The 25,731-nt window shown below is 52.9% G+C and overlaps 3 protein-coding genes across 14 annotated transcripts in view; 2 read left to right on the forward strand and 1 right to left on the reverse strand.

The window, feature by feature from the left end:
* The first annotated feature begins 4,455 nt into the window (after window positions 1–4,455).
* NR2C2AP (nuclear receptor 2C2 associated protein) lies at window positions 4,456–6,728 on the forward strand. 2 transcript variants are annotated; one of them, XM_037029047.1, is made up of 6 exons: window positions 4,456–4,576; window positions 4,686–4,812; window positions 4,955–5,045; window positions 5,264–5,369; window positions 5,453–5,520; window positions 5,761–6,728. In XM_037029047.1, the coding sequence occupies exons 2-6, from the start codon at window positions 4,775–4,777 to the stop codon at window positions 5,875–5,877; spliced, it is 420 nt and encodes a 139-aa protein (XP_036884942.1). In that variant the 5' UTR covers window positions 4,456–4,576; window positions 4,686–4,774; the 3' UTR covers window positions 5,878–6,728. The 2 variants fall into 2 exon arrangements, with proteins under 2 accessions (XP_036884942.1, XP_036884941.1); XM_037029046.1 differs by having other exon boundaries at window positions 4,456–4,812.
* On the reverse strand, window positions 5,933–11,030 carry RFXANK (regulatory factor X associated ankyrin containing protein). 3 transcript variants are annotated; one of them, XM_037029043.1, is made up of 10 exons: window positions 10,943–11,030; window positions 10,133–10,269; window positions 9,459–9,653; window positions 8,679–8,759; window positions 8,477–8,542; window positions 8,129–8,283; window positions 7,864–7,989; window positions 7,431–7,497; window positions 7,094–7,174; window positions 5,933–6,157 (listed from the first exon to the last, which is right to left on the reverse strand). In XM_037029043.1, the coding sequence occupies exons 3-10, from the start codon at window positions 9,643–9,645 to the stop codon at window positions 6,087–6,089; spliced, it is 834 nt and encodes a 277-aa protein (XP_036884938.1). In that variant the 5' UTR covers window positions 9,646–9,653; window positions 10,133–10,269; window positions 10,943–11,030; the 3' UTR covers window positions 5,933–6,086. The 3 variants fall into 3 exon arrangements, with proteins under 3 accessions (XP_036884938.1, XP_036884939.1, XP_036884940.1); XM_037029044.1 differs by lacking the exon at window positions 10,133–10,269 and having other exon boundaries at window positions 10,943–11,022; XM_037029045.1 differs by lacking the exon at window positions 10,943–11,030 and having other exon boundaries at window positions 8,129–8,229; window positions 10,133–10,336.
* A 38-nt stretch (window positions 11,031–11,068) lies between these two features.
* Window positions 11,069–25,731, forward strand: part of MEF2B (myocyte enhancer factor 2B) — a 30,827-nt gene continuing 16,164 nt past the window's right edge. For 4 of the 9 annotated variants that reach the window (XM_037029033.1, XM_037029035.1, XM_037029034.1 and 1 more), the window contains exons 1-3: window positions 11,069–11,176; window positions 13,963–14,075; window positions 14,319–14,383. In XM_037029033.1, coding sequence (XP_036884928.1) covers window positions 14,002–14,075; window positions 14,319–14,383 — 139 coding nt within the window. In that variant the 5' untranslated portion in view covers window positions 11,069–11,176; window positions 13,963–14,001. The other 5 variants (XM_037029037.1, XM_037029040.1, XM_037029039.1 and 2 more) reach the window with 5 other exon arrangements.

Consider the following 25,731-nt stretch of genomic DNA (forward strand, 5'->3'; position numbering starts at 1 on the left):
ACCAGAATGACAAATGGAAATGAGAGGGGGCAAGAGCTTAGAGCAGTCAGCCGCTGCCCCTCTTCCTTCCCACAGTCCCAGTTGCTCAAGGCTGACAATAGGTTGCATGGGGCAGAGGGTCTTTAAGTCCACCAAGGGTCCTACGTGTGTGTGTGTGGTGTGTGTGTTTGCGTATCTCTGAGGGTGGCTCTCAGTCTGGTGGGGGGACAAACAGGGGACATGCTAATCCTTTCAGCAAAACTACCAAAGAGGGAGTGGGAATGAGTGGAGGATGAGGGAAGACCCCAGGGAAGCAAGTCCACACAAATGTGTCAGTTCCTGTGTGTGGATCCAGCCTGTTGGTCTGTAGGTGGGTGAGCAGTGGCCCCAGGGCCAGTGCAGCACACTGGGGAGCTATGTTTACTCTCTGACTCTTCATCCCAGAGGAGGGACAGAGGTCAGGGATCCCCCAGGCTGGTTCTGGGGCCTGGGTGTGGTTGTGTGACATGCATAGAAGCCGGGAGCGTGGCCTCCACAAGTCCAGCATTCAAACCCCTTTCCACCTCTCTTAACAGAGTGACTAACTCTGGGCCAGCCACTTTGTTTTCCTGTGCCTCAGCTTTCCTGTCTGAAATGGGGGTAATTAAGAGTCCTCACCATACAGGATGGCTAGGTGAATGAGAGTGGAAAGAAATGCACAAGATGGGGGCTGCTATCATGCTGCTGCCCACTTTCCAGCTGGGGAAACTGAGGCTCGGGGGGACCCACAGTATGGGTCAAGGGGGTGCCCAGGTCTGTGGCCTCAGAGCCAAGACAACTCCCACCGCAAGTCCCCCCACCCCTCCACTTCATTTTCTCCCCACCCCCTGGGCCTCCTGACTAGTGCCAGGGCTGAGCTTAGAGGGGCTGGCCAGGGGCCCAGGGGTGGGCTGTTGCTGAGGGCTTAAATGAGGCAACCTTGCCTGGGAATCTGCTGGGCTCAAAGAGCTATTTTATTTATAGACCTGCACTGGGATTGGGTGAGCCACCCCCAAGCTCTGAGTGCCTTTCTCTGTCCCTGCTCTGCACAGGGGCCCCAGGCCAGGGACTGCTGTGAGTGGGTGGAGGGAGCAAGGGAAAGGGGCTGATGGGCCAGAGCAGGCTGGATTCTCCAGAAGAGCTGGGTCTCAGAGGAGGACAGTGTCCCCCAAGCACCTTTCAATATACCCAAGGTGACACACAGACACAGCACATGCAACCAGACTTACATCTAGGTTTTTAAAAAATTTTTATTTATTTATTTCTAGAAAGAGGGAAAGGGAGGTAGAAATAGAGGGAGAGAAACATCAGTTGGTTGCCTCTCATACGCCCCCAACTAGGTGCTTGGCCTGCAACCCAGGTACGTGCCCTGACAAGAAATCGAACTGGCTACCCCTCATCTTGCAGGACTGAGCCACACCAGTCAGGGGGAAATTTATAGCTGTATTATACAATGTCACAAACAAGCATGACACACAGTCACATCCTAGACACACAGTGACTGCAAAGGGGGCTCGTATGCGACCACACCTGGCAAGAGGACATATAAGCCAAACAGACTACAGACAACCTCTCATTGCCATACACAAGCTACACCTGCTGCAAAAATCACAGCTGTGAGTCCGGCCCCACCTAGAGTCCCCTCGCATCTAAACACCTACTGCTGTCCACACACCCCTGTACCTCAGCCTTCCTGGCTGCCACAAACAGCCCACATTCGCCCCATGTTGTTCACACCCACCCATGTGTGCAGACATGGGCACATTTAGATAGCCAGCACCCAGTCACGATCATCTGGCACCACATCACCAGCATGGGGACACACGATCTTCCCAGGGCCACTCAGCGAAGCCACTCACGCTCACCACTCAACACACCTAGTCATGGCCAGGGTGTTCCCACATGAGGTCACCTCAGTCCCTTCATGCTCGGCCACCCTCCCACTCCCACTGTTACCCCCACTTACCCAGACTCCCAGGCTCACATCCTGCCAGGAATGACAAGTCCAGCTGGCACCGAGGGAGTATCCATCTATTCTGAGCCAGCCCTGCTGGCCCCAGGCAGGACCCAGTGAATAAATTAGACCCAGATCTGTCCCTAGAGGGCTGCTGGCCAGGGGACCCCATCACACTCACCCTTGAAGACTCTCCAGGTTGGGGCCTTGGGACAACCTATTCCCCAGGGGAAACTGAGGCTCAAAGCTACTTAAGCTTCTTTCCCTGCCCTGCTCCAGGATGACAAACTCATGGGAAGTACAACCTGTTTTCTGCTGTGAGTGGGGCTGCCTTCCCAGAGAGTGCCTGCTGACCCGTACTTGCTGTGTGACTTCAGCAAATCCCTGATTTTCTCTGAGCCTCCATTTCCTCTCCTGAAAAAATGTAGAACTCAGCCCAGTGAAAGGAGCTCCAGAGTCAGACCGCAGTTTGAATCCTGGTCCCCTTAGGTGACCTTAGCCAAATGATTTTGTTTTTCTGTGCCACAGTTTCCCTGAGTGAACCAGAATTGCAGCTTCTTATTCTTCTAGAGTACCCTCCACTCCATCCCTAGGGGGAGGGGGAGGGAGTGCCCAGTCTCTCCTCACTCAGGCAAATGAATGGATCACTTTTGGCTGCCCTGATGGGAGCTTACAGCTGGTAATTCCTTGGAGAAACAGGAGGCTCTTTCATGCCCAGGCGCCAGTGGGGTGAGGAGGTGGGAAAAGGATATGAGCTGGCTTCATCCCAGTGGGCAAGGTGGCTCCATGCCAAGGCTAAGAGCGATGTGGAGGGCCCTGGGACAAGCATATCCTCTCTGGGGGACCTTGGCCCAAGTGGCTGTACGGTCAGCTGTAAAACGTAGGTAACACAGACCAGCACAGCCATTTTAATAAGCCAGTGGATGGAGACAAAACGTGGCTTCAAGTTAAACACGGGGTGAGCTCTTCACAAAGGTCAACACTGTTGTCATGTGTCATCCTAAAGAGCCCACGAAATTCTCCAGCAGTTCTAGAAATAGAATTCCCTCTAGTTCACAGATTTAAAATAACACTCAGATGCTCACATGGTTGTCCATGATCACACAGTGAGTGGCCCAGCCAGGATTTAAACTGTATCTGGGTCCTCTGGGGTCCGTGCTCTTCCTAACTTCCTCTGGTGAATTGGAAGTGTTTTCTGCCATGTCCATCCCTGATCCTGAGACCAGCAGAGCCAGGTCTGGATGGCACCAGGTCATGACTGAATGCAGGCAGTTCTGGCAGGCAGGGGCTGATGGGGCAGCTCTTCCGCTGGTGTCCCAGTTTCCCAGCCAGCACTGCCTCTTAGAGCAGGCTTGGGCAGATACTAGTAGGGTGCCAGGAGGACCATTCCCTCAGCCCTTGAAGAAAGGGGCTGGGTCCTGGACCATTCAGTGGAAGCCAGGAACCACAGCCTCCTGGCAGTGGCTGATCTGTCTCAGAACCCTCCATTCATGCAGATCGGATGGTGTCCTGCCCTTTCTCCAACACTTTCCGTGACCGCTCCAGGCTCAGGAGGATCTGGCTCCACATATTTTATTCAAATTCATGGTCTTTCACCCAATCAGGCTTTTGGTTATGCTGTTTTCCCTGGTTGGACCCCATAAAGCCCCAGATTGTTCTCACCCTGATGCAGCCACAATGTCTCCTCTCCCAGGAAGCCCTCCTACACCAGTTACACAGGCACTATCTCCCTGGCTCTGCCCTGGCCCTGTGGGGGCTAGGAGTGGGTGTGTACAGCTCTGTATTACCCAGATCGGGGGCTCATCACGTGTGGGGTTAGAACTGAGGCCTCTCGAAGTCCGCAGTACCACGCAACACAGGGCTGGGCGGTAGAGAGTGTCAGGAGTTGTTTAGTGTGAATCAGTGAACCAGATCTCTAGCCTGGTATCTGAGACTTTCTCTAACCCGGTTTGGCAAACTCCTGTTCATCTTTCAAAACCCATTTCACAAGCCCCCCTCCTCCAAAAAGCCCCACCCCCACCCCCAGGCAGCATTTACTGGAAAGACAGGTTTGAAGGTTGGGCCACACAAGACTGATGAAGACTCCTTGTAAACATCCATCAGTCCCCTCCCATGTTCACCTTTTTTTGGTGAGAGAGAGGGGAAGGGAGGGAAATAGAGAGGGAGAGAAACAGCAAAACATCAATGGGTTGCTTTTCTCATGTCTCCAACCAGGGACCTGGCCGGCAACCTAGGCATGTGCCCTGAGCTGGAATTGAATTGTGGTCTTTCGGTTCTCAGTCCAGCGCTCAATCTACTGCGCGACAACAGTCAGCATTGAACTCGCAACCTGCTGAAGGACTGGAAGACACTCTAACTGAGTAAACCCGACCAGGGCCACAAATCCTTGCTTTTAGGTACCAGCCTTCTTAAGTCAAACACTGGACTAGGGCCCTTTAAGAGGCGGGCACTGAGGGGCGAGGCCCAGTTCAAACCCCGCCCCGGGAACGACGCAGCCTGAGTAACGTTGCTTCTGCGCAATGTGTCCACGCGGTTCCGGGTCTACATTTTGGTTCTCCTTTCCCGGAGAAACTGAGGCTCGGATCCGAGACGACCGCCCGACACGCACAAGACACCTGGCCTCTGGTCATTGGCAGTTTCTCCGAAACCCCCAATTTTCCGGCAAGGGGTTAATCTAGGGGATATTTAGGACTGGAGTGGGTGGGGCGGTGACGGTTCCTGTTCGGTGTTTCAGGTGAGGACGTTCAAACGCAGAGGACTGAGTTTGGCTGTTTTGGCTGCCTTGGAGCGCAGCTCTGAGCCGTGACATCTTGTGGAGCTGAAATGACCCACTCTTTGGTTTGTGCAGACACAGTGAGCAGGTGAGGGCCCGGGGCGGTGGGGGCGGGCAGTGGCAGTACCCTCCTCGTCTTGGGGTTTGAGCTGTTGGTGGACAGAGATCTGGGTTTGTGGAGTCGGTGCTTGGTTCAGTCCCTCTCCTACCGGTGGTTCTGGTCCCTCCAGGGTGAGTTCGGTGCTGAATCGCAACACGCGACAGTTTGGAAAGAAGCACCTGTTCGACCAGAACGAGGAGACGTGTTGGAACTCGGACCAGGTGAGGAACCTCCCTGGACCCTCTACCCATCGTGTACATCAGATTCAGGGGTCCAGGGTGCCTTGAGAACCACAGAGCACCACAGCTGGGCTCAGTCGGGTTGGTCAGGAGGGACCATGTGCTGAATCCTTCCACCGCCAATAGACTCTTTGAAAGAATGCATTAGTATTGCCTTCAGCCTAGAGTGACCAGGCGGCTGTTTCTCTGTCCGCTTCCAGGGCCCCTTCCAATGGGTGCTACTAGAGTTTCCTCAGCGCATCCGTGTCTCCCAGCTGCAAATCCAGTTCCAGGGGGGCTTCTCCAGTCGCCGGGGCTGCCTGGAAGGTACTGGAAGGTCCTGGTACAGGGGCAGGGGGTGGGGAGGTGAGGCAACAAGGCTTCACAGTCTGCTCCTTTCCCTGCTGCAGGTTCTCGGGAGAATGAGGCTCTCAGTAAGATTGTAGACTTCTACCCTGAGGACAACAACTCAATTCAGATATCCTGCCCTGGCCTCTGGAGTGGGGGTGGTCTATGCCTCTGAAAGCTTCAGGCCCTGCATATGAGCTTGAGCAAGTGGCCTCTAGGCCTGCCTTACTTCATCTGTGAAGTGGACTAATGGTAACCTGCTCTGTGAGTCTCAAAGGGGCCCAAAGCTTGGTGTCTGAGCTGGGACTGGGTGGGGCTTGGCAGACAGTCTTACGACAAACCACCTATTTTCCTTGACTGCTGTGCTCACACCTTCCCTGTGCCAGCTGCTGAGGTGGACCAGCTAAAGGTAACATTTGAGGATGCCAGTGACTTTTTTGGCCGTGTGGTTATCTACCACTTGCGAGTGCTGGGGGAGAAGATATGAAGCCAGGGGGCAGCCACCCCCTCCAGGAAACCCTCATCATAGAAGCACAGCAAAGTCAAGTTCTGCACAGGTTTATTGATTTCTCCTGGCAAGGACCCCCTCCCGTCTGTCCTGGAGCTGCCTTTGAAGCCAGTTCTGGGTTCGCCCAACTCTGGGTTAACCCTCTTGTTCCCTGAGTGTCTGAGTCCCTGGGGGACAGGTGACAGTGTTCACTCAGGGTCATCGGGCACCAGGTTACTTTGGAAGAGTTTGAGGATGTGGTTCTCAATCACCTGTTGCACTGGAAAGAGGACAAGGAAAAGGAGGGCCATGAATGGAATTGGGGCTGCAGAGGCACCAGACCCACCTGCACCTCCCTTCATGGGTTGAGCCAGAGGGGTCCTGCCCTGAGAACTGCACCCTCCCCTCTGAGGCCTCTCTGCATTGGGACATGGATGGAGGACCCATTTCATACATGGGTAAATCCACACCCCTCCTGGTACACAGCTGGGAAGATGGAGGCCCCTATTCCCAGAACCTCGGTTTCCCCCAAGTTTATAAAAATGTATTTTTGGAGGCATTTCAGTTATTGGTGGATTATGGAATTTACAAAAGGACAAGAAGGGCTATGAGGATTGATGTCCCAAACAGAGGACTCCTTGAAGCAAAGGGGATATTTCCCAAGACCTCAATTCCTTCCACAACCCCAGGGGGTTGGTTCTATTATGATAACCCTGTTTCATGGGTGGTGAAGTGAAGGGAGAAGGGGGGAATCAAACTGGGATCTCTGTTTACACCCATCTCCTGCCTCAGAGAGGGTGGCCTCAAAGCCCTGTGGCCAGGCCCCCTTCCTCTAGGTGTCCTCACTCAGCCAGGCCTCTGCATGTGCTATTCCTCCAGCCTGGACCATCCTTCCTTTGGGTCCTCAGGAAGCCCTCCCTCATTACCATCCATCCTGAGGTAGGGCCAGGGTCTCCTTTGGGCCTCTCAATGCCTGAGTGTCCCCCATCATGACACCAGTCACGGATACACATTGGTTTCCACCCCCAGCTCATGGGTAGCCCTCAGAGAACCAGGCCTAGCACATACCCAGGCCAGGTACACAGGGGCACTCAATGTTTGCTAACAGAAACTCCTGTTGCCAGCATGTGACATCCAAGAGGGATGCCCTGTGTACCCTGTGTGGTTACCTCACCTACAGCAAACTGTCACTGACTGCCACATGTCTCAGGCTAACCTTTCCGGTATCCCAGAGCCACGGCGAGGTCCATAGGGGTGTAGCCAGAGTCAGCCTCAGTGGTGAGATCAGCTCCCCGGGCTACAAAACAGAGCAGGTTCTGCAAGGGGGGACTGGAAGCCCAGAATGGGGCACAGACTCTGGACATCTAGTGACCACCAATAATGCAGCCCCAGGTCTACCAGTTGCAGGTGTGGCCTTGGACAAGAGTCTGTTCTCCAGAGAATATGGCCAACAGAACCCCCACCTCCAAGGTCCCCGAGGCCAGACCCCTCAGGATTCCTGCAGTGCCAGCTAGGGCTCTGGGCCCCCAGGACCAGCCTCTAATTCCACTCACCCAGCAAGGCCTCCACACACTTCACATGGTTCCCACGCACGGCATACAGCAGTGGTGTCCCTCCATTCTGTCAGGGCCAGGAGCAGTCATCACTCTACTGGAATCTCATATCATCCAGCACACTCCAATTGAATGTGGTTCCTTTTGTCACCTGGCCTGTCTAGCTCCTCCTTTGGGACTCAACTTAGATGTTCCTCTTCCAGGTAGTCCTCCCTGACCTCCCTTGGTTGTGCAGACTACCTCTGCTCCTGCAGCTGCCTATGCACCTGCCATCATAGCTACATCTCAGCTGACTGTTTATGTATTGAGATCCTCACTATCCCCTAAAAAAACTAAGAGCTCTGTGAAGCTTGGGGATGAGCCTGTCTTGTGTTCTTAGCAGAGCAGGCCTGGTACTCTGCAAGGAGCCCAGGGCTGGCAGGTGGTGCCTCACCCAGTCATAGATGTTGATGTCCACATCACGCTCGAGCAGCAGCCCCACAATGTCTGTGTAGCCACCTGTGCTGGCCAGTGACAGGGCACTCTCTCGCTCCTTGGCCAGGATGTGGGGGTCAGCACCCTGGGGGAAGCAGAGGTGGCAGTGACAGGAGAGGGCATAGAGGGAATGGTGATGGGAGGAGAATCCTGAGGTTCCCATGGCAGCTGAGACTTGGCCCACCCTCAAGTCCCTGGAAGCCCCCAGCTGGACAGGGACGCACCCACTCAAGTAAGAAGCGGACGGTCTCAATTTCTCCAAAGGCAGAGGCCCAGATGAGGGGGGTGAAGCCACGCTCGTCCGGCTTGTTGATGAGGTTGTCGCCTGGCAGGAAGGGTTGATACCACTGGGCTGCACCCCTGCCCACTATCCCCAAAGCTGTGGGAGTGGGGATCGCATGGGCGAGCTAAGGTCAGATGGGGGGACACGTGGATACACACAAGTGGTTGCACTTGTACACATGTGTAGACAAGGACATGCATACTCACAGGTCCTGACAGCACCCACATGCACACACCAGCACATGAGGTCAGACAAGGACGGATACCAGTGCATGGATGTAGACACATACCTTTCCTCAGATGCTCCTTCAGTTGGCTCAGTTCTCCTTGGGCTGCTAGCTGGTGTATGGATAGGGCTGGGGCCAGAGAGAGGCAGTGTTCTCACCTGTCCCACCCCTGTTCTGTGCCTTAGTTTACTTCATGTCCCAAGATGCTTCTCTCGGCCCAGCCACCCTGCTACCCCACACCCTGTTGGAGACAGGGACCACTCACAGTCCAGGGTGGCTGGCAGGGCTGAGATCTCATTCCCCCGCTGCCGGTTGGTGAGGGTTGTGGAGTGCTTCAGGGAGCTGCCTGGTGGGAGTGAGAGGAAGGGTTCTGGGTCTCCAAGACAGACCATGCTACCAAAGACACAGTGCCACTCCCCCATCACTCTCCACTGATGCTACTAGAGCTGAGCCCTGAGAAGCTGGAAGCTGCAGGACCCACTCACTGCCCACTCTGGGTATGTCCCCATAGACATCACAGGTCATTTGAAAACCTGAAGAATTTGGAGACTCTTGCTCCTCAGAAAAATGCAATTCTCAGAGTACCCTGAGTAGGTGCCTGGGCCCTGCCTGTCACCAAAGACCTTAAATAAATTATGGGGCAAGGCCATCGGGTCTCCTGAGATACTGATAGCTTTGGGGTCCTGCTGCTTGTGTGGGAGTCACACCCCAGGTTCCTGAGGAGTAGCCCAGGTGAAGCTTCCTTTTAGGGTAATGGCAATATCCTAAAATTACAAACAGAGGTTGGGGTTACACACTACTGTGAATATACTTACTGCCACAGAATTGTATGCAATTATGGTCAAAATGGTAACTTTTATGTTACCTGGATTTTACCACAATAAAAACAAATAAGCAATCCTTCACTGGGTGGAGCTGGAAGATATGTATGTCCTAGGTGCTGGGCCATAAAGACAAAGGCCCACATCCGGGACCTGACATTCCACAGGGACCTGACATTCCACAGTCTGCATCTCAGAGGCTGGAGCCCAGGGCAAGTACCTACCCTGAGGTGATGAGGCACCAGCATCCAGTTCAGGATTCCCAGGCTCTGGGGTGCAGGGAAAGAGACTGAGCACCACTGTGTCTGAGCCATCTGGGGCCTCATCGCTGGGGTCTTCAGGGTCCCCAAATTCTAGGATGGGGGGCTGCTGAGTCAGGCTGAGATCCTCTGCAGGCTGGGAGGACTCCATGGGGGAAGCTGGAGGCAACAAAAGGGGAGATAACAATAATTATTAAAACTCTTGTTAAGTGGGCACCAACTGCATAATCAGCCTTGCACAGTGAGGGTGGGTAAACTCAAGCGCCACCAGGAAATTAAATCAGAGTCCAGTTGCTTTGCAGGCCCACTCCACCCCACCACCAGGACACATACAACAGGCATTGTTTAAAAGCCTTGGTGTTGGGGTCACTATCTGGGATGGAATCTTTGCACTTACAGGCTGTAAGAACTTGGGCACATGTCTTAATTGCTCTGAACCTGTTTCCTCATTAATAAAATGGGGAACTAAGGTCTAAAAGAAGTCATGTCTGTACATAGCTGAGCAGGGACACCGCAGAGCTTAATAAACGTTGTAATTTTTTGGAGAGTGGTCCCCATAGTGACTCAGGGCCTCAACAAAGATGTAATCGGTTCCATCCCACTCGCGCCTCCCAAGGCGATCCGGGAGGTCCACTCACCTCCAAAGAGCTTTCTGTCACCCCACGCCGCAAGCCCAGGTCCCCCAAAACTTGGAGGCCTAATTCACAAACTTTTCTCCTCCAACTGAGGCACTGGTGAGCAAGCTGGAGCCTGAACCCTGGGCGCCCTGGTTTTTCTGCCGGGACAGGGAGCAACTTGATACGCGACCACTACCCCCACCCCAGAGCTTCCCCACTGCGCCTGCGCACCCCACCCCCCCAAAGTGCGGAAGGACAGGAGCAATAGAAGCTACTTCTGGCCCTTTAAGAACTGGGGGAGGGGCGTGCTTTCCGCTGGGGGCCGAGCATTGAAATAGCGCCTGCGCATTTTACACCTCAACGCTCCGGTTGAGGGGGCCAGCTGGTTGCGGAGGGGGGGGGGAATGGGCGGAGCCTCAGATGGCTCTGAGGATCTCAATGCGGCTGTATTCCATCACTCCCCAGCTCCGCCCATAGCTTTTTGGGAGCCAATCGGCTCCAGTACCGGGCTGATGGGGCAGCCCTCTCTCCGTCGGAAGGCGGAGGCTGGGAAGCAGACGGGGCTTTCGGGACTTAAAGGGCAACACCATTGTCCAAGTCCCGAACAGTGTTCCTTCTGAGGTCCTGGGGGCTCATGAGCATGTGCAGGGATTTGATAGCAGCAGTGGAGTACAAAGAGGCCGTTTATACGGCCCAAAGTGATTGGTGTGTGGAGCATTCTCCCAAGTCATCCTCCCCTGGAAATGGGTGTTTCAGGAAGGGAGGACGCCCGGGCCCCTCCTCGCTTCGATGTGGCTTCAGGGGGTCCTTGCTCCCTCCTCACCTACCTACCTGTGTGCCCCCTTCTCCAATTTCTCACTCACAGCCCTTCTCCTGTCTAAGTAAAGACGGAGGAACAGAGAGGAAAGGCTGGTTGGTACTGGAATTGTAGCAGGACCAAGTCCTGTTCCACAGGGGAACGTTTAGGCCGCGGTCACCACCTCCAGACTTCCGGTTCCGGTTTTCAGGTTTCAGGAGCGGCTGTCGCCATGGAGGAACCTGAGATGCAGCTCAAGGGGAAGAAAGGTAATGCAAGGCCCAGGGCTGGACAGAGGACCTGGGAACTCGCGGAGGGGCAGCCTGATAGAGGGAGGGAGGGAACGGACAAAAGGAGAGAAGGAATGTGAGGGATAGAGATTGAACTGCCGTCGAATCCTGGTGGCCGCTGACTAGTTTTGGAACCTTCAGAAAGTCCGTGTACCTCACTTTTGTCATCTGTAAAATGGGGAGTATAGTCTCCCTCCCTCCCCTCATAGGTTTGTGAGAATTCAATGACCTGATATTTGTACTGCATTGGAAGAAAGCTTGGGATATGGCGATCGCTGTGAGTATTGTTGCCATATAGATTTATGCATTTGTATATGTTTACATTGACTCAAATTATAAAGCACATAGTTACAAATTACAAAATGCACAAACTTTTTAAATTATAAAGTTTTTTGTTATTTAATTGCATATGTTACTTCTAGTTAATTAGTTAGAAGGTGCAAGTACATTTAATTCCACGTCTTTTGTAACAACACTGAGCTATTATTACACGCTTATTTTTGAAACAAGGAGACCTAAGAGGGTAAAAGGTTCTATAATCTATATAGCTTGTTAGATTATACTTAATTTTTTAGAGAGAGGGGAAAGAAGGGAGAAAGAGAGGGAGTGAAACATCAATATGTAAGAGATACATTGCTTGGTTGCTTCTCACATGCCCCCATCTGGGGAACCTGGCCGGCAACCTAGGCGTGTGCCCTGACTGGGAATCGAACCTGTGACCTTTTGGTTTGTAGGCCGGTGCTCAATCCACTGAGCCACACCAGCCAGGGCTATAATCTATACAGTTTGGAGCGGGCAGGCTGGCCTGCTGAGCTCTATTCACACTGGATAGACTCATGCACAACCTCCCTTGACTCCCAGACACACCAGGGTTCTCTGTCTTGCCAACCATACTGCCCTGGGCAGTAGCATAGATTCCATCTCTGTAGCAAACCTGGAGGGTGGATACTGTTTTCATTGCATTTTTACAAATGAAGAAACTCAGGCCCAGAGAAAGCCCTGCCCTCACAAATCCAAGCTTTAATTTTTTCCTGTAAACACATAACCTAGTAAAGAACAGAATTACATATAAAAGAAATGAGCAAGGTTGTTGTTTTGAGGATGAGGGACATCTGATTAAGCTTGATGACCAGGGGAGGCTTTGCCCAGGAGGTGACAATTCAGCTAAGATAGGAGAAATGAAGACAAGACAGAGGGAAAAAGGGTATGTCAGTGGCAGGAATAACAGAGTCAAAGGCCCTGGGGTGGCAAAGTGCTCAGAGCTGTGCTTTAATATAGTAGCTACTGGTTATAGTATTTATAGGTATTTAATTAACATTAGGTAAAGTTAAAAATTTAGTTTCTGAGTCACATTAGTGGCATTTCAAGTGTCCAGTAGCCACCTGTGGCTAGTGACTACCATATTGGACAGTGTGGACCATAGAACTATTCAGTTATCAGAGAAAGTTCTTGTGGACAGTGCTGGGAGGGTCCAAGTAACAGCCGGGAGGCCATTGTGCCTGGATGGAAGATGAAGAGGACATGGAGGCAGGCAGAACACACAGGACCTTAGGGGACCATGGTGAGAAAGGCAGTTTTTGTTCTCTGGCTGATGGGAGCCATGGGAGAATCCCAAGCAAGGAAGGGACATATCTGATGTGTTCATTAGTTCATTCCGTCTGTTGTGTGGAGATGGGACTGCTGTCAGGCAGGGTGGGGGGCAGGAATAAGGAAGAGCAGGAGGGGCTGAGTCTGTCATCCAGGTGGGAGGCCGCCGTACCTGGACCAGTGAAGTCAGTGCAGTGCTAAGAATGGGTGAAGGTGGGCTTGGTTTTGTGGCAGAACTAGAAGGATCTGCCTATGGTGAGCATGGATGACCAGCTGACCAGGAATGCAGACCCTGAGATGAGGATTTGGGTGTAATTAACTTACTAGGAGAGCCCACCAGGGGAGAAAGGGAAATAGGACAGGACTGGAAAGGAGGCTGAGCAAGGAGCAACCTCAGGTAAAATCCTTCAGAGTGAGGCCTCAGCCTGCTTTGGCAAGGGAGTTTGGGGGGGATGAGTCACTCCTCTCAATTGTCCCAACAGAGCAAAGGACATGGACTCTCACACCCCTCAATGGTTAATCATGGCTGAGGACTACCCAGAGATAGAAACTTCCAGGCACTTTCAGATCTAATAACCAGTAGATCTTTCAAGGAGAAATCTCAGATTTACTTACCCCATCCCTTTTATGGGGTAAAAGGGATGTGAGGGGATGCGAGAGGACAGCAGCAGTGTCCACCACCAGTGGGCTGGGGAGGGGAATGATCACAAGTTCACTGGATGCATTGACAATACCATGAGTGAGGCCTCTGTGACCATCTTCAGCCTATCACCTGGGCCACAGCTGGCCCAGCTGCTGGGGGTGAGGGAGCACCAGACACCACTCTGGCTGGACTTATAGATTGAGCAATCAGTAGTCTTTTTTTTAAAAATATTTTTATTTATTTATCTTAGAGGGGAAGGGAAGGAGAGAGAGAGAGAGAGAGAGAGAAATATCAATGTATGGTTGCCTCTCATGTGTCCCCGTCCAGGAACCGGGAACTGGCCTGCAACCTAGGCATGTGCCCTGACTGGGAATCGAACCTCGATCGTGTGGTTCGCAGGCCCGCGCTCAATCCACTGAGCTACACCAACCAGGGCCGAGCAATCAGTAGTCTTATGCTTTGTCTCTTTGTGTCTGTGCACCCCCTTCCCTTATTCTGCCGCCTTCCATTCCCTGACTGTCAATCCTGGACCCAGTTACAGACAAGTTCACTGAGAGCGTCTACGTCCTGGCCAATGAGCCATCTGTGGCCCTGTACCGGCTACAGGAGCATGTGCGCCGTTCTTTGCCAGAGCTGGCCCAGCATAAGGTAAGCTGCATGCACCCCTGCCACCAACTCCCACAAGGCCTGTACACCACAATATAGGGCCTGCTGGTAGAGCAGATGCAAAGACCCCAAAACATGGTAGCCAACTGTTCACAGAAAGCCTGGATTCGTGAGAGAGGGGAAGGGGCCAGTCTCTGCAGCCATGGTGATCAGATGCTCAATCAGAGAGAGCAGGGAGGATATAAGTGGCAGCCTTACCCCCTAACAGTCCCCCACCTCCCACAGGCCGACATGCAGCGGTGGGAGGAGCAGAGCCAGGGAGCCATCTACACAGTGGAGTACGCCTGCAGGTGAGCACCTAGGGTCGCCTCCTGGGCATTCAGAGGTGTCTCGGCCAGCTCCCTGGTGAGCCCTGTCCTGCTGAGCCCACCTGAGTGGGGAGGCATGTGGATCTCAACTCACCTGGCCACACAGCAGGTTCCAGCCTAGGCCTGCACTTCTCACTGTTTGCTTAAACTCTGTGTGCCTCCAGCAAGCATCTTCTCAGCGCAGACCCAACTGTCGTGGGAGGGTGTAATAGGATTGGGAATTATAAAATTTATCATCTTAACCACTTTTAAGTACATAGTTCAGTGGCGTTAAGTACATTCACATTGTTGTACAACTATCACCACCATTCATCTCCAGAACTTTCCATCTTGCGTAATTAAGACTGTCTCCATTAAACACTAATGCTTCATCCCCGCTCCTCTAAACCCTAGCAGTCATCATTCTACTTCCTGTTTCTATAATTTGACTACTCTAGGGCCTCACATGAAAGATAGTATTTGTCTTTTTGTGTCTGTCTTCTTTCATTACGAATAATGTCAAGGTTCATCCATGCTGTAGTATGTGTTGGAATTTTATTCCTTTTTAAGGCTGAGCAAAATGCCACATTTTGTTTATCCATTCATTTGTCAGTGGGCATTTGTGTTGCTTCCACATTTTAACTATTGTGAATAATACTGCTGTGGGTGTACCATTTATTTTTTTGTTTGTTTAATTTTGTGTAAATCTTCAGATTGGTTTTTTTGCCCCAAAGGGAAAGATGCCTGAGGGTAGAAAGCCGTAGCTGGTGTTTCTTTGCCTCACGGCAGCTTTGCTCTCCTCGTCTCCTATGCTTTTGTTGGTTCTTTCAATGGTATTCAATGCCCTGGCTTGTTCCATTTACCTCAGGAGTTTGGCCACTCTATTAGGCAGTGCCATTTGCCCCTGGCATGACCTATGAGTCATTTAGTGGAGTCTGGACACTCCCAGCACTTCTCATCTGTGGTACCATGGGATTTGCTTGCCTGTTTTTGTTGTGTGGGTGAAGGTTCCTTGACAGGAAGTCCTGCTGCCAGGGCCACTGAGCTGAGTGTTCTGCCGTCAGCAGTCAGCCCCTCTGTGGGACAGGAGAGGATTAGGACAGATGGCGTCTTCCTGAGGGTGGTGGTTGCTGGCACTCTCCTCAGCTCAAGGAAGAGTAGAAAGGAAATAAAAACGTTCTCTCTCAGGGCTGCCGAACAGCTCCGGGACAGCTGTGACCTCGGCAGCAAGGTCTGTGCTAAAGAACAAGTGTGTCAAAGTCTCCGCCAAAGTCTCTGCCACCGTCCAACTCAGGAGCAGGAGCCACCAGGGCTGCACATTTAAATTTTGATGCATTAAAATGAAATAAAATGAAAGATTCAGCTGCTCAGTCTCTCTAGCCACACTTCAAGTGCTGAGCGACTTTCTCAGTGGGTAGAGAAAGTGTCTCAAATTCCAGAAAGTTCCACTGGACCATGTTGGACGAGGCAGGAGGCCAGTGTGCCATGAGTTGTGGGTGCTTCTCTTCAGCCAGATATGAGTTTCTCCAATGCTAAAAGAACGTGTTTCCTTTATGGACCTGAAAGAGCCCTTGGCTTTTAGTTGTTTGAAATGCTTTATGCAGTGTTAATGGTTTGTGTAAAATTGAAAGATGTTAAATTGGGGTAAACTATTCAGCAGTGAGCTTACATTAGTGAGTTTTTTAATCAAGTTGGGCAACCGAATGCTAGAAAAGCTGACTGCACTTGGTGGCCTAAGATGAACAAGCTAACAGAGTGGGTGACAGCAAACGCCCTTCTCCTTGATCTCATTGCAGTTTTCAAGCACATCCCTCCCTGATAATACATAGAAGTGATTTTTCTTCTTTAGTACAAGGACTTTAAAACAGCACTTTTACTTTTACTGAAGATGGTGATACACGGGCGACTTCCTGGCATTAGCAAGGCCCCGTGCGGCTTGGTAAATGTTTGCCTGTAGTGCCATCGAAAGGGACATTTTCACTAGACCTTCACCAGCGGGGTGCTGACCTGGTGGCTGAGTGCAGCTTTGCAGCAGTGCCCCCTAATGGTGATGAGTTATCCTGCTTCTGTCTAACTTCCAGAGCTGTTGGGTAGAGCTAATAAGCTTCCTTCAGAGGCAGGAATAGATTATTATCTAAGAGGAAAGCAAGGTATTTTTGAGGCTATCTTTACATGCTTATAGCTCCTTCAGAACATTAGCTGGCCTTGCAGCAGGAATTGTCACCCAGTGCTGTGTCACATAACATCCTGTAGGCTTGACAGAAAAATCTAAACTTTGAGTTCATGATGAGCCCTCAGGGAGGCCCACGGAATCCCCCAGGTACCTGCTGAGCTCCACTTGGTGAGTGAGGCAGGGCGGTGCCCACTGGGTATGCCCTCCCGTTATAGTGCCGTGAAGAACCTCGTCGACAGCAGCGTCTACTTCCGCAGTGTGGAGGGTCTCCTGAAACAGGCCATCAACATCCGGGACCACATGAATGCCGCCACCCAGGGCCACAGGTAGCTCCCGGGACCACAAGCCCCTGCTGCTGTCAGCCTCCTCTCTGTAAGGTCCTTCGTGCCTCAGCTGAGGATCTGCTGCTTATTGCTCCTTGGACAGCTTCCTTTCCTCATGTCATGGTGTCTGGTGGCTTCCTCGTTTCTTTTGGTGCCTATGACAGGAGGGGTCAGTCACTCAGTATCCAGATTCTGAGCTCTGCTGTGTGCCTGGTCCTGGGATGGGTACTGGGGACAGAGAGGTGACCAGGACAGGCACATTTGTGGTCTCACAGGGGGACACACAGCAACCAGATATACATGGAACAGACCCAGAGCTTTTCAGACATGTGCAAAGGGCATATGGGGCCTCTCTAATGAGTCAGAGGGGTTGTGAGCAGAAGCCTGGAAGACTTGATGATGGAAAGACTCGGGATGATATTCCAAGTGGGACAGTGGCGAGGACAAAGGCCATGTGGCTGGGGAGCTAGGTGTGTTGGAGGAACATCTAGGGGACAGGTGTGGCTGCAGAGGGTGAGCAGGGGGAGATGAGGTCAGGGAGGTGGGCAGCAGGAGGTGCTTCCAGAGCTAGAGGAGGCTTTGAGCTGAAGACCAGATGGTCTAAAAATGAAAGCACTCATAGTCCTTGCACACTGGGAAGAGAGTTTTGGGGGAAAGAGTGCTTTTTGGTTTTGTTTTCATGATAACTTAATAAATATGCGTTTGAACATGCACATACATTTTGTAAGTCTACCTTGGGATGTGTCTGGTGCCTGCAGCTTGGGGGTCTGGCCTGCCTGTCCTCCACCAGTTATTTAGAAAGAAGACAACCTCTATGTTCTGTATGAGAACTAAGACAGGAGAATTATCAAAAACAAAAGCCTTGCGCTGACCGGTGTGACTCAGTGGGTTGGGCATTGTCCTGCCAATCAAAAGATCATGGTTTCCATTCCCCATCAGGGAACATGCTTGAGTTGTGGGCCAGGTCCTGGTTGGGGGCGTTGCAAGATTGATCCATGTTTCTCTTGCATATGGGTGTTTCTCCCCCTTTCTTCCTCCTTTCCCCCTCTCTGAATATAAATAAAATCCTTTTTTTAAAAAAGCCTTGAGAATTTGTAAAAATGTATGTGCAACAGTTTCCCCTCTGAGGGTAGTGTGCAAGGGTTTATCTGGGTTCATTTGCATTCAGTAATCACTGGCTTTGGCTGCTGTGCCATGGATTTGGTGACAGCATTATTAGAATTGACTCCACAAAGTGCCTGGCACAGTGCCCTGCTTACAGTAGAGCCTCAAAAAAGCATAGCTTTTACTTTGAACTCATGGTTTCCCAAGTGCTTTCAGATGCCCTGCTTGTGCCTGTTGTTGCGAAAATGCCAAGTGCTTCTGAAAGTCTGAAGATGCTGCCAGCAGCTCTATTTGCCAGCCCTGTGGGCTTGAAGTGCAGACATGCATGAGCCCAGGCGTGACCTCTGAAGCTGGTGGCTAGTCCCATTTTTACAGAGGTTGCCCTGTGGGCTCAGGCCAGGGGTCTTGGGAGGGTCACGCACACTCCAAGCCTAGTTGACCAGGCCTGATGGCCTCTGACCTCAGCTTTATGGCCTTTGACTTTGGCCTCACGGATATTGCCCGTGTTTTATTTCAGCCCCCAGGAGTTGTCCCCGCCCTCCTCAGCCTAATCCCAGAAGAGACTCTGAGGGCTTTGGCCCCTCCAACCAGGTCAGTGCTGAATAAAGCAGGGGCCTTTCTGTCCTCCATGCTCTGAACTAACCCACCCTTTATTTGTCCAAAAAGAGACATGCCATCTAATCCTTCAGGCTTGTAGGATGGTTTGGTCAGTGGGAGGATACAGGGCGGGGGGGACCTTGTGCCCTCTGCTGCTCAGGGTGATTGTCAGCCCATCTCCCTCATGCTCTCTGCCATCTCCCTTTATTCAGGCCATAGGCATCCCACATTTCCCTGCCCTGCCATATGCCAGCTGCTGGCTTTACTTACACACCTTCTCTCAGGCAGAGTCCGGCATGATGGTTACTACCCAGCTCTGAACTCTTCACTCCGCTGCTGACCTGCTGTGTGACCCTGAGCAAGTTCCTCCCCTCTGCTTTTCTCTTCTGTGGAAGTGACTCAGATGGCAGAGAGGGCACTGCTGCATATGGTGATGTGAAGTGTAGCAGTCAGCTGCTGCGTGACAAACTAGCCCAAAATTTAGTGGCTTACAGCACCAATCTAATTGCTTGTGATTCTATGATTTGGGCTGGGCTCAGCCGGAGGCCATTTGTGTGGCAGTCAGAGTTGTGTGGGGCCAATAGTCGGAGGTGGCCTCACACATCTGACTCTTGACTGGTGCCATTGACTACAGAGGGTCCGGTTCTTAACTTCCATGTAGCTACTCCAGCAGGCCAGCCTGGGCTTCTGGTGGCTGGGCACCAGGAGGGCAGCTCCAGTGGGCACAGGCTCTTCCAGCCTCTACTTACTTCACATTTGCAGATGTTGTGTTGGCCAAAGCCAGCCATATGGCCAGGCTCAGAACCGGATGGTAGAGCACTGCAGGAGGGCATTAGTACTGGGAGGCATGGTTGGCCATGTGAGGAGTGCGTGGCCCCAAGACAGCCATGGTATATTGTTAATTTGTGCTCATGCAGGACAGATCCTGGCCAATTACTGAGCCCCTGGCTTGTGAGCTCTCAGAGCCTCTGCTGATCTGTTGTGATGGTGCTCTGTATCATGGGGCCCTCTCTGAGGGTTGTGGATGCATGGACAGGGACCCTGTGGTCCCTAGAGCAGCAGCCCTCAGAGCCAAGAGGGAGCAGAGTTCTCACACGTGCAGTCAGAGCTCCAACCAAGTGCCAGGCCTAGCTCTGGGCCTGGGGGTGGCGAGCAGTCCCACAGGATGTGGGATTGCTGGGAGGATATCTGGGAGGGGCTGCTGAGGTGTCCCCTGGTCCCAACCCCTGAGCCTTGGTCCCTCCCACACTTACACGTCAAGGATACCGTTCCGCTGCACTCCCACACCCTCGGTAGTCTGCTGTCCCTCTGCTCCTGTACCCCTGCTGAGCAAAACGCTTGATGCTCCTCCTGGTCCCACCTTTGTCCCTACAGACCCTGCTCCGCTCTTCCCCAGAGTTGCCACCCAAATTCTTCTCTCAGAGCCTCCATTCTCACTATGCCCCCCACCAAGCTGCTCCCCCTGGGGTCATCTGTGACTTTCAAAAGGTCAAGTCTTGGCCTCCCCCAGCCGTTTTCTTCACTTGCCTCTCCCAGGGTCCTACATACAGCTCTGAATTTTACAGAAGAGGAAACAGGCTCAGGTAGGCAAGGCAGGGTCACCACTCATGACTGAAAGTGCAGAGTCACACCAAGACATCCAGTGTCCTGGGGCTTCTCCTCTTCCCTTACCCCTGTCAGGCCCCTGCCTCAGGTATCATCTCATTGGGGTCACCTGGAAGCCCTGGAGGCCTCTCAGACCTCCTTGCCCTGACCCTTGTCCCACCTCCCTGGGCCAGACCAGAGTTGGACCCTTGGACACAACCTTGTGAGACCTATCAAGGACCACAGACTGAGCAAGTGTGGCCAGCACAGTCATCTCACTCCTGCCCCTAGCCTCCTGAGATGAGGTATTGTTGTCCTTGGACTCCTACCCCACATTAGCCATGTCCCCTCGGACCAATAACTGCCACTATGTGAATCCCCATTGACCACACTGTGCTTGTGGCTCTGCCACAGTCTTCTTTCATCTTTAAACAGCCTTATAAGGTGGGTGTCACCCTCAAATACAGATGGGAAAAGAGGCTCCTAGAGGTGTGTGACTTGTATGAGGTCACACAACTAGAGGAAGCAACCCCCTGCCTGGTTTGGTCCCAGTCTGCCTCTGACATGCTGTGTGACATGGGGCCTAGAACTGGCCCTCTCTGGTCCTCCATTTCTCCATATGGGCAAGGAAGGCTGGACAGGACCTTCTCTGCAGGCTGTGGTGGACGTTCATGTACATGCCTGTCTGGCCTCCACTCTACCTCAAGCAGAAACACCCATCCTGGACTTAGGCCATATGGTGAAGCTACTATGGGACCCTAGATCCAGCTGTACCTGACACTAATTCCTAAATTACTGTATTTGCCAACGTTGCTTTGAGTCTATGCTAACTACAGAGGAGCCCACACTGCTCTCTTTGAATTCTAGGCCTGGGAAGTCATGACCCATGGTCTGTACACCTCCAAGGCCAGCTGTGTACCAACACAGTGTTCTGCAAAATGTGTCAGGAAGATCAGAATGGGGTGGTTTGGGGTCCCAGGCCCACTGCTCTGGAAGGATCCCCCCATACTTCCCTTAGCACCGTGGGTGGTTGGGAGAGAAGGATGGCAAGGGCCAGGGAAAACCTAGGGCAGAGACCGGGTTCTGGTGGGATATCAGGGCTGTGGAAGACCCTGAGGGCCTGGGAGAGGGTTCAAGAACACAGGAGGTGGTAAGGAAGAACCACCTCCCACTTACCAGGAAATGGGAGTCAGTCCTCTTTCCCCTCCTAGGGTGCACTGGGGGTGCCCTGTTGCCCCAGCTTGGTTTGAGGTCCATCCCACCGAGGCCCTGACTGGTGTGTGACTCCTACAGTTGCTCTCCTTGCCTACTCTGACAGTGCTTCACATTGTCTCTCTTGCCTGTCCACCATGCAGTCATTTATCCAGGAAATATTGACTGTCCTCTGTGTGCCAGGCCCTGCCTGCCCAGAGGTTGCCCTAGTGAGTAAGCCAGGGCAGCCCTGGCCCTAGGGTTCAGACCTGTGGGACAGAAAGGCAGCTAAGTGAGGTAACTGCACATATCCCAAGGTCGCTGTGGGGTAGTAGGGGTCAGCTGTGGGGTGCCCCAGACTTTTCGAGGGCCTCCCACAACCCACAGCTCCTGGATTCAACCTCAGCCAGAGACTAACAGTCCTCTCAAAGAGTTCCGTGCAGGACTCTGGCCAGTCAGATTCCCAGAGTACAAGGGCCCGCAGGGGAAGGGGGTGGGGGAAAGCCTGGTAATTTGCATGATCATCCCGCCCCTTTCACACTCATAAACGCCCCATCCTGGCCGGTCGCCAGAGGGCGCAAGAGGCAAAGGCTTGGCCAAGTACTCGGCTTCCAAAGGGTCAAAGTCAGAGGGCCTAGCTCATTGCTATGGATGACACATTGTGACCCTTAGCCCTTTTACTCGTTATATGTCCTTGATTCCATTTTTCAGAGAGCCAGCTGAATCTCCTTGAGGCTGGACTACTCATCAAGATCTTACAGCTGTCCCCATGCGTTGTAGAGGCACTGGAGGTCTTCCTCCTCAGAGGGTGAGACCTTCCTGCTCAGTAGGACTTGCTCCCAACTGAGCCCCAAAGATAAGGAGGGCAGCTGGGAAGGAAGCAGTGAGCTCCCCGTGCCTCGCTTGGGGCAGGAGTCTAGCACCCATGAGTGTGAGGGGGATCTGGAAGGGATCCCAGCCTGGTGAAGTGTGTCTTCTCCACCCAGTCCCACCCAAGTCTCCTTCAGATCTGTGGATAGTGTAAAAGGAGGCCCAGGAGGGCAGCAGTGCCCCAATTTGGGCTGCAGTGGTCAAAGCGGGACTTGGACTTGAGTTTGGCTTTTTGTCCTTATCCCCTAATCCAAGTCATGGTTTTATTTCAGTTCTGCTCTGAGGGTCCTGCCCCTGGTGCATCCCTTCCTAGCTCTCCATATCCCCCAGTGAGGCCTCTGCATGCCCTGAACTTGGTCACAGTGCTCCTCCACCACTCATACTCTCTCCCAGGCTCTCCAGTTCTGCAAGAAACCCACGGAGATGCCCTTTTGGTGCTGCCACACACGGGGCCTGGCCCCAAGGAACCCTCAGGCTAGAGGAAACAGCTGCACACAGACATCCCAAACCACTGGGTCAGCACTGGACTGGGGATGGAAGAACCCCAAATGAGAAAAGGAGAGAGAAGGCTTTTGGAGAAGGGGACATTGAAGGTGGACATTAAAAGTGGGCATTGGAGCCCTGGCTGGTGTAGCTCAGTGGATTGAGCACGGGCCTATGAACCAGAGTATCTCGGTTCGATTCCCAGTCAGGGCACATGCCTGGGTTGCAGGCCAGTTCCCAGCAGGGAACACACGATAGGCAACCATACATTGATATTCTCTCCCTCTCTCCTTCCCTTCCCCTCTAAAGATAAATAAATAAATTTTATTTATCTTTATTAAATAAAATCTTTTAAAAAAAAGCGGGCATTGGAGCTGGGATGAGGACCCCTCATCCTTTAACTGAAGGCCCCACCTGCTGGACCACACTATCCTTGCCATGCAGAATCTTTCAAAACCTTCTGCTTGACATTATGGGAGAGGATCTGGAAGAACGGGGCTTGGGAGAGGTGACTTCACCATACCACCCTCCCACACCTGTCTCCCCCATCTTCAGATCCCTCCCCCTGACCCTCTTCACCCATTTCTCCTCACAACCCTCCCCTCCACCCTCCAACATCATACTCCAGTAACTAAGGTGTCTCCTCATCTGAGAAGACAGAGGTTGAGAATCTTGACTCCCAGTGGTGGACAGGGGTCCACAAAGAGTGACACAGCCAGTGATGGGGAGAGTACAGGAGGAGAGTATAGGATAGGAACAGAGGCAAGGGGAAGGGAGGGGCCATTATAGGAAACAGGATGTGAATGATAGAAGATGGGATGGGGATACAGGAACAAAGGAGGGAGTCCCAGTAATGGGAGGGGGCAAGAGGTGGGTCCCACCCTTCCCACCATGCCCCTGCTGCTCCCAGAGCTGCTCCAGCTGCTGCTCTTATGTAACCAGAGCCTGCCTGTTGCATCAGAGACAGCAGGCTGCCGCAGGTAAACAGAGTGGCCCTCGGGGGGCCTGGGGCTCCCCAGCCACTTCCACACTCCCCAAGCCTTGTTCTGAACCTTGGAGTCAAAGCAGAAGCCCCCCAGACTGGCCTGGGCCCCAGCGTTTCCTTGGGAAACCTGAGTATCTGTCATTGGACACTGAGATGCAGTGGGGGTGGGGGTGGGGAAGGCAGAGCCCCTGGTCCCTACCTTATGGCACAGCGTGAGCCCTGGGTTTATGCCCAAGGAAAAATCTTTGCCCAGCCTAGGAGTCCAAACTGCCCATGTCACAGATGGGTAAAGTGAGCCATGGGAAGAAGCACAAGCCTGTTCCTTGCCTTAGTGTCCCCCATATATGATACCTCCACATGCTCACCCCTGAGTACAGAGGTACAACCATCTCCTGCTGTCTGCTCAGGAGGTGGACACCAGGCTGCCATGTAACCCACCTGCATCCCATCTTCATCTGTCCAAAAATGACCACCTCCTCTCCATCTCCCAGCCTCCTCCTGGGCTCCCAGCCACACCTACTCCTGCTCTGCATCCCATCTTCATCTGTCCAAAAATGACAACCTCCTCTCCATCTCCCAGCCTCCTCCTGGGCTCCCAGCCACACCTACTCCTGCTCTGGTTTCATCTTCCTCATCTCTCCCACCAAATAAAACTCTGCTCTCTTTCTCTGCACCTTTGCAAAGGCTGTTCCCCCCTTGGAAAACCCTTCTTCCAGTGGCAAACTCCTACTGAGCCTTCAAGACACAGTACAAATTATCCCTTTTTCTGGGAAGTCCTTCCTGACACCTCTGGCCGAGTCCTGACTCTGAGGGGCTGGAGGAAGTGTAGCAGCTGTTCTGCCCCCTCCAGACTGGGGGCTTCTCCGGGATCACGGAGTCCAGCATTATCTTCATCCTGTAACTCTTTCACATTGATCCACTCACCTCTGACACTCCTGGACCTGGCTGGGTAGTGCTGGGATCCCAGGGAAGATGTGGATTTAGAGGCCTGGGGTGGGGCCCAGTCCTAGAAGCCCCCATTGGCTGCACTTTGAAGTGGAGGAGGGTGTCCATCAGTCGAGGGTCTGTCACCCATCTACAGATGGACAAGGTCACACAGATGACTCCAGAACCCCTTTCTGTAGTCCCTCCTTTTGGTGAGACCAAGGGTCAATGTCGGCTTTGAGAAGGGCTCTGTTACTGGGGCCACCAGGGACTGATTTATATTTTACTCAGGATGGAGTAAGGCTAGTGTTGGGGCTGGCTGTGATTAAAGACAGGGTCTGAATTAGGGTCAGAATCACAGTAGGGTCAAGGGAACCCAGTGCAGGCGGGGAAAGTCTGGCAGGTCTGTTGCAACCCCTTCCCCGCGTCCCTCTCCCTCATTACTCTCAGCTCTACTGGTCCTTCCCAGTCTGCCTCCAGGTCCCGAAGCGGGGCCACGCCCAAGTGCCCGCCCTCTATGCAAATGTATCATCCCGCCCAATCAGCTCCTGGGGGCAGGGCCGCGGCTCTCAAAGCACCTGTGGCCGTGGAGTACCGGGCGCTCTGCGGGCTGCTGCAGTTTCGTGCGCTCGTCCGAGGGTCCAGGCGGACAGAGCAGGTGCGTGTGGCGTCGGGACAAGGCTCGTGCGGTGTCCTTTGAATGTCATCTGTGGGCTGGGCTGCGTTTGGAGGTCTGAGTGTGCTGCTGTGCATCGAAAGTTCTATGTCTAACCGGTGTGCGTCCTGGGGTTGTGAGTCCAAGGAGTTGTGTGTCCAAAGGGTATGAGTGAGTCGGGTATGTGTGAATCCGAGGGGGGTGAGCCTGAAGGGCAGGGTGTGTCGGAGGGGTTGTGAGTCCTAGGGTTGTGTTTCTGAGAGGTTGTGTGTCCAAGGGGCATGTGTCTGAGGATTTTGATGTCAGCTGAGGAGGAGTTGTGTGTCCAAAGTTGGGGTGCCAGACTCCCTGTCAGATGTCTGTGACCTGTGTGTTTGGTCTGTGGGCTGCAGTGTCCTCCTCTCCTGAAGCATACCCCTTTTTGTGCCCTTGAGGCTCCTGTGCACAACCCCATGCCTTCCT

This window comes from Sturnira hondurensis, unplaced genomic scaffold, assembly GCF_014824575.4.
Source record: "Sturnira hondurensis isolate 20B ecotype Veracruz unplaced genomic scaffold, ASM1482457v3 Scaffold0020119, whole genome shotgun sequence".
NCBI lineage: Eukaryota > Metazoa > Chordata > Mammalia > Chiroptera > Phyllostomidae > Sturnira > Sturnira hondurensis.

Coding starts and splice junctions, on each gene's coding strand:
- NR2C2AP (XM_037029046.1), top strand. CDS start 4,775: ATGACCCACTCTTTGGTTTGTGCAGACACAGTGAGCAG. Junction 5,370..5,452: donor TCGCCGGGGCTGCCTGGAAG/GTACTGGAAGGT, acceptor TCCCTGCTGCAG/GTTCTCGGGAGAATGAGGCT. Junction 5,521..5,760: donor AGGACAACAACTCAATTCAG/ATATCCTGCCCT, acceptor TGCTGTGCTCAC/ACCTTCCCTGTGCCAGCTGC.
- RFXANK (XM_037029043.1), bottom strand. CDS start 9,645: ATGGAGTCCTCCCAGCCTGCAGAGGATCTCAGCCTGACTCAGCAGCCC. Junction 8,760..9,458: donor TGGTGCCTCATCACCTCAGG/GTAGGTACTTGC, acceptor CACTCCCACCAG/GCAGCTCCCTGAAGCACTCC. Junction 7,175..7,430: donor GTGTGTGGAGGCCTTGCTGG/GTGAGTGGAATT, acceptor TCTGTTTTGTAG/CCCGGGGAGCTGATCTCACC.